Source organism: Aphanomyces invadans (assembly GCF_000520115.1).
Source record: "Aphanomyces invadans strain NJM9701 unplaced genomic scaffold supercont1.39, whole genome shotgun sequence".
Taxonomy (NCBI): Eukaryota; Oomycota; class Saprolegniomycetes; order Saprolegniales; family Verrucalvaceae; genus Aphanomyces; species Aphanomyces invadans.
In genome coordinates this window covers 432,253-439,495 of record NW_008580184.1, presented here as the reverse complement: position 1 = coordinate 439,495, position 7,243 = coordinate 432,253, and the positions used below count along the sequence as shown (strand labels likewise).

General features: G+C 48.9%; 2 protein-coding genes across 2 annotated transcripts; both read right to left on the bottom strand.

Annotated features, from left to right (window-relative positions):
• Positions 1 to 1,744: 1,744 nt before the first annotated feature.
• On the bottom strand, positions 1,745 to 3,246 carry H310_12472 (hypothetical protein; the record flags this gene model as incomplete). The annotated part of the gene is made up of 8 exons (XM_008879527.1): positions 1,745 to 1,846; positions 1,910 to 2,008; positions 2,064 to 2,201; positions 2,252 to 2,326; positions 2,381 to 2,446; positions 2,496 to 2,574; positions 2,624 to 2,778; positions 2,821 to 3,246. 8 exons carry the CDS (start codon positions 3,244 to 3,246, stop codon positions 1,745 to 1,747), a joined length of 1,140 nt encoding a protein of 379 aa, XP_008877749.1.
• A 1,089-nt stretch (positions 3,247 to 4,335) lies between these two features.
• On the bottom strand, positions 4,336 to 5,461 carry H310_12471 (hypothetical protein; the record flags this gene model as incomplete). The annotated part of the gene is made up of 2 exons (XM_008879526.1): positions 4,336 to 5,063; positions 5,101 to 5,461. 2 exons carry the CDS (start codon positions 5,459 to 5,461, stop codon positions 4,336 to 4,338), a joined length of 1,089 nt encoding a protein of 362 aa, XP_008877748.1.
• Positions 5,462 to 7,243: the final 1,782 nt, after the last annotated feature.

Here is a 7,243-nt window from a genome sequence, read left to right as displayed (position 1 = left end):
AGACACAAGACTACCATGGAATGTTCGATGCGGAGTATTTCGAGAACTGGTTCAAGAGGTTACTCGACATCCTCGACGAGAAGGGGATTGTACGTGCGCTAATTGTACTTGACAATGCCAAATACCACAAGCGCCTCCCTGTTGGCACGCCACGCTTCTCAATGCGAAAGGTTGATCTACAGAATGCATGCAAGGAGCACAAATTGGACTATCGTACATCGGATCTGAAAACAACATTGTGGACAACTCTGCTGCCGACAGTGTCATTGATTCAACCGCATATTGTATCTTTGGCCCGTCAACGTGGTCACGACGTGGAATTTACTCCACCACACCACTCCGATCTCCAGCCCATCGAATTGATTTGGGCAATTGTCAAGGGCCGTGTTGGCCGCCAATACGACATTCATACAACATTTGAAGTTGTCGGATGGAGTGGCTTCTGCATGCATCTCTTTGTCAACTGGTCTGCTTTGCATCTTGGCACTGAAATCCTTCGGAAGTCGACACAAAGGAGCCTTTTTCATCAAACCAGCTCGGTCTTTTCAAATCAAGTTTATGATGAAACTTTGGAGGAATCATACTCAAATCAAGTTTAACCTCGTTGTCCAAATTGAATCATTCCTGAGCAACATTTTGTCAATCAATTGCTTTTTCGTTTCTCCGAATGCGATGCGAAATAGCAAGATATACAAAACGAGCCTTCCAAATTTGCGTTGTGACACCAAAATGAAATGCCAAGTTCATGACGCCCGTGGCTGGAAGGTTCTTTTTGCAAAAATCGCTCAAGTGATCGTACGTGACTGTTTCTCGTTGAAAACGGAGATTTGTGGCCCAAGTCGCCATTTTAACGTTGTGAGTTTACAACCTAGGACTGATTTCGATGGCACATAAACATGTTCACATGGAGGATGCACTCCGCATGCGCGCGGTGTGCGTTTTTTGCCTGTGAAGGCCCTGAGACACAACGATACTGTAAAATGCGAAATGGAAGTTGTCGCCAATGTCACGTCCTACATAAAGGTCGAACGACAACGGTACTTGGTCGGCGCCACCCTGAAACACGTTTCAAATTTCGACATTTCGAAATTGTTGGTATTTTCGTCGATGATTTTATCACCTTGACATTGTCCGAATAAGAAACCTATAAATGCACTTGTTATCCGGATATCCGCATACGTATATATTATGGGCACACCCTCGTGCTTCTTCCAGCCAATCGACGTTGCGTGGCAGACGTTGATGCTTTTGATTGGCTGCGATTTGTGATCCTCGCATCGGATTGGCTCCAAGATTGCAACTGCAACTGCCAACATTCTCAACAGCCCAGAAACGAGAATTCGGCTTTGGCGCAGACTCGAATTTCCCTCCGAACGACGACGCTTCAGACGACGATGCAACGCTCGCTGACCTCCGCCATGCGTGCGCGCCGCCTCGAGCCTTCGCGAAGATCATTCAGTGATTCGACTCGTCGGCGCCAAGACGTTTCTCGATTATGGACTGTCGGCTCCTTTCCTAAAAACGACGACGTAGCAGATAGCCCCAAGTCACCAATCTATGACACTTGGGGCATGTTGTCAAGCTTGCCGACGAACCAAGTGTACGGCTACACGTCAGCTCTGCATATCATTGGTACCCTGCCCAAGACGAAACCTCGACCTACCTCGACGGCGGCAACCTCTCCATCGACATCTTCAGAACAGAGACTGAAAAGCATTGTCATGCCGTAAGACCGACTGGTTGTTTATATATTGTCCGTCGTGAACTGAAGTGAGTTTTTTCGCAATGCACCTTTCGGTCCGCCTTGTTTCGTTTTGATGCCTTGATCGCACATGATGCCGAACAGCTGCACCAGTTAATCGTGAGGGTGGAAAATGGTGGATGGTGGCTTCAAGCCTCCATGACTCACCTCTTCTTCGTTCTTTGGGGATTTCACCAAAATGGGAACGGTGCGTACTGCTGTTAATGCCGCATTCTTGACGTACATGGCGTGGAGTACTTGACGCACCTGTCATTCAATCGATCGTGAAGTTCAAGACGTGGGATAGCACTAGTGTTCGAACCATGTCGAGCTCCGTGTACAAGATCGAGTGCCGTTCGGCCTCGTATTTAGCAAACACGCGATAGAGTTGCAACGAGCAATCGTCCATTGCCATTCTCGCCTCCATTGTCTTTGCTTCCAAGGCGCTCGTGTCACCCCGCTACACTTCGGTAAGTCGCACCATAGTCGATGGCGATGCCATCAACTTACACCTTTCCGTGCGTCCAGTCGTCTTTGAAAACTGTCCACGTCCAGCTTCAAGTTGGCGCGCCGAATGAATAAGGTCTGGCGTGTCAGGAAAATTCAGGGCATCGCATCTTCGTCACGTCGAACGCTTACCTGAATCGACTGCATGTGCAGAATCCTACTACCCAAGATTCGAAGCGCGCCTGTCAACATCGCGTCCTACGCCTCCCCGCGCATGAGGTGCCGACCAAGAACGACGGCGGTGTACGGCGTCGGTTAATTGGGTGTCCTGTTGCACCGTAGTTGTCGCGAACGTGTCTTCGACATTGCTCCCTTGAACGACGCAACTATTGCGACCCATTCGTCAGATGCTCGTCATGGACACCATTGGAATACCCAACGTCCAGGCCAAGTTGGGATGCAGACGCGGCAAACTGACTCAACACCGTTCGATGGCGCTGAAGACTCGATTTTACTGCTTCCAAGTGATGAAGCAGACCAAGAAAGCGGTCTTTTTGCTGTACAAAGTAATCATCGGTGGACGGTGTTGCCTGTGTCAATGTTGAGAGAGAGAATGCTATACCGTTGTTTACCTGTCCAGTGCTGACGAGGGCGCGCTGAATCCAACGGCGCATTCGGTCGTGAAATGTGAGAGCGACCAGCGGAGCGGATGCTGTTGAGGGGGTCAGGTCGACGGTGTAGAATTTCCCAGAGTCGCCACGATTGGGGCTGTGGGTTGGTAATGCCTGTTGTGTTGGACGAGAAGACTCGATCGTTGTCGCGATTGCAGGCACGACTGAACTTGGTGGGGGTGACGGTAGAGCTGAAGCGTTCTCGACGGCTGTCGGTTGCGCAGTGAGGGGAACTGGAGAGTTGGCGACGTCTTTTGTCGGCAGGGATGCTGGGAAAGGCGTATACAGGTCCACAATAGGCAGGTCCACAATCTTCATGATACATGCATCATTGCATTGAACTTCATCCACAGTTGGTGCTTCCAACTCCGATTTGGGCTCTGCCATGCTGACTCGCTCAGGGTTTCGCCCTATTTCCATCACAGGTGATGGCGGTCGTGTCTGGACGACATCATGCGGAAGAGGGGATCCATCTTTAGCACGCTCTGCGCCAATATCCACGCCCTTCTCTTGCAGAACTCCATTGAGAGCTCTCACCGAACAATCGTCCTCCTTCATCATCATGTTGTGACTGGTGAATGTTGCAATGCGATCGAAAACTTAATCCCAAGTCGCGTTGGAGCCAAAAATAGATTTATCCGGATGTGATTAGATTTTTCTACACAGAGAGCCAATTAGTGTGCATCATACTAATTACCAACCACTTCGATCACATGAATAGTGTGATACTCTCGTCGGATTCAGTACTAAGTTACAGTAAAACAAATTTGAATAGTGTGTATCACACTATTTAAATGGAAGTAGTGTGAATTTCATCCACTCGAGTGAACCGAACCGGTGGGGTTCCAGGATGGACTGTGTGCCCTGACTGCTCAAGGTTGCACTTTCAGCTTCTCTCTACCTCCTCCTGCTGAATTTCTTTGGCCTTGTCAACGTCCTATTCATCCTCGAGCTCAATCACATCGTTGTATAACAGCGCTGCCGCTGATCCGCAAACATTGCCACTGACGTCATGGTGGCACAGAGAACATGGACAAGGCAAAGGCATGCGAACTCGAGGGTCGAACGAACGAAGTGAGAGCGAGGGCGACGATATTGGACGTTTGCAGTCACTTCGCTCCATACACTAATTGTTACGTGTAGTATTACTAGTAGTATTCCGATATATTTTGACGTGGAGATGCAGCTCACGTCGAACCGACAATGATGTTGACATGGCAAGCACTTTCACTCGGACGTGAATCCCTCGCGAGTCGAAGGCCCCAACACCGCGCCGTTGGCTTGCATGCTTTTGAGATTGGTACCTTCGTGTAAGAGAACTTGAATATGCTCGACACGGACAACGTGTGAATCTCAGTAGATTGTTGATTCGACATGCACATGCAGATGGAACATTCCTCTCGGGGGACGGAGCATGGACTGACCGTGCAAAGCTCGTGGGGAAGTAAAAACGTAAAAAAGAATCTTTCGTTGTGGTCACCCACGCGTTCGAATCGATGAGCTGAACCGTCGGGGCCGTCGCCTGGCACTCCCAAACGTCAGCGTTGATCGTCCGAGAGAGTCGAGGCTGGTGTACGTTATTTGGGTTTGAGACATCTTCGGGTCGTTGCTGCGCTTGGAATACCGCTGGATCATGCGGATGACGTGAGTGGCGCACAATTGGGGCCGTACTTGTGTGATATCGTGGCCGCACCCGTCGACGATAATGGTTCGGAATCCCTTCCTTCGGACCTGGTAAGCGCAACTGACGTCGAGGATTTGGTCGTGTTTGCCCCATAACACGAGCGTGTCCGCTTCCACGCGGTGCAAGTTGTCTTCGAGAGTCGATCGCTCGGGCTCGAGGTCGTCAAATATCTTACCCACAATGTCTTTTCTGGCCGCTTGGATCTTGGCGTAAGCATGCACCATGACTCGGGAGTACTGTCGCTTCAGTGTCGGCCCCTGGGAATAGCGCAGCAAGTCGTTCATCTCGTCCGCGGTGGAGGCTTCCATGAGTCGGCGGCCGGTCGTGTCGAAGAGCGACACAACGGGGCTTGGCCTTGGCATCGAAATACCCGCTGGACACAACAGGGTCAACGTGCGCACCAAATGGGGAAATGTCGCTGCAAACAGCCCCGCTATGAGGCCACCCATCGAATACCCCACCAAATGCACGGATGGGGTCGTGTGGTAGCTCAGAAACTTATTTGTCGTTGCTTGGGTTCCTAAAACCGCCGAGAGAAACGCGAGGAGATTGCCCACTTGGGCGTCGACTCCGTAGTTGTGAGTTGGGCAGATGGGCGCCGTGGCCGGGCAGGTCGGGAATGATCACTCGGTAGCCCATGTTGACGAGGTACTTTGCGATGGGGAGCCATGCATCTTTGTCGGAGGAGAAGCCGTGGACGAGGACAACGATCGGTTGGATTGACGTCGCCGGTCCCTGCTTGGACGACGCGTGGAAGTACGGGAGGACATTGCGAGTCGACTTGTGGGCAGTGTCCAGATATGCCCACTTGTATCCCCCTATGCGGAGGAAACGTCTGGAAAAGGAGAGGTGCGCTCGGCGTCGCTTCATCACGATCTCGGCGCCGACGCGTAGGAGATTTGCGACGATGGGCGGCATCGTGCGTTATATTGTCGTGCTAGTCAATCTGGATGTGGGCGATGAGGGCAAGCAAGCTGGGGCTCAAGGCCCAGTGGCCAACAGCCGTCGCCATTTCTGGTTACGCCAGGTCGATTGCTGCGAGAGACAGGATGCACCGGTTCACGTCGCGTAGAATTCTGGATTCGGATTGGTCCGAGGATTTTGAAGGTTCGTGATTATTGAATTTTGAGGCTTCCTCGAACTTTATTCACTTCAAAATGGAAGTGAGTTTCACATCACGCAATTTCGTCACGAAAGAGTTCACAAGTCTTACAAGTCAACGCATACACATCTTCGATTGATACACTATGGGCACGTCGTAAGGGTTCGAATGCATAGAGCAGTGGTTAATCTCATTGTGAGCTTTGAGAGCGTTTAAGTCGCGGCGTGTCAGCGTATGATTACAATTCTATGCAAATATTAATCGTTTACAAAAACATGGAAATTGTATCTTTGAAAATATATAAAATGATCTTACTTCTCGGGTCTACGTCGCAGACTGACAATTTGTTTTGGGCTCAGCCTTGTCATGCAGCCTATGGCGATGCACTTTTGTCGCAACTTGCATACGTAAATTCATTAAAATCTTCGAAAGAAATTCACAACAGCTCTGTTCTCGAAAGAGGCCAAAAACTTGGACTTGATTAAAGTTTGCACCAGTTGTGAAATATGTCTTAAAGTTTGTATTGAACACAGGATATACTACTCCACTTTTATTAAAATGTTGCAGCTACTATTGGGAATTCAAGCACCATTCAGGAATGCAATGGGACTCTGGTGCACTGCTGGATCGCAATGAACAAGACAAGTCCTGTATAATTCCATCCGTTTAATAATCATATCCCGATAACATCAGCATTTACCGTTTGAGGAACTGTAATAGACCTCCGATGCACTTTGCAACATCTTGATCATATAGTGCAATATATTGGAATTATGGCGAGATATTAGAGTGATTTTGCAAACGAGGAATTCCTCGTTGACTTTTCTGGACACTTCACCCGGAAATTCGACAATGCTGTAATCGTGAATTTTCCCATCATCCCTATGAGCGATGGACTCGTTGTGCTCCCTCTAGTTGCTGGATTAATGGAAGAGCTTACGTCCACTTCAAGGGCCGAAAGCAAATCGTCGAATCGTTTTCTGTAGCTGGCTGTGGTCAAGGTGTCGCCGTGGCTCACTCGCATGTGCTCGCAAATCTCTTCCCATCGAGCACCAGTTTGACCGTAGGCTGCCTCGAAAGGGGCAATCATCACAACCTCATTGAGGAGGTCAATGTCTGCTGACACAGAGAAGCGAAACGCCGTCTTCTTGCGCCTTATGGCTTCGTCCTGCTTGCTCATGTGACTCTCAACGGCGTGTGGAAACATTTTCCCTGTGGAACATTGTCACAAGGAAATTCTAGAATCGAAATTTCGACTTTGCGCGTGTCTTTGCACCTCACGGGCAAAATGTCCAAATTTCGACATTTGCAAAATCACTCCATTTCGAAAGTTGTGCCATAACTGATGATATATATGGCATATTAGTATTTACCGACTATTTCACTGAAAATAGAAAATGTAAAAAATATTAATCTAGTGAATAAAAAGCTGTAAAACTTGCTCCAATAGTACCTACTACTCTGGTCGGGTATAACTGTCAACGATTTTTGAGACTTGATCAAATTTTAATGGACATTATCTATATTACTACATCTACTAGATTTGGAGAATTCAATTTGATCACGGTATTGTCGACGATAGAGTCTTCACATTCCAA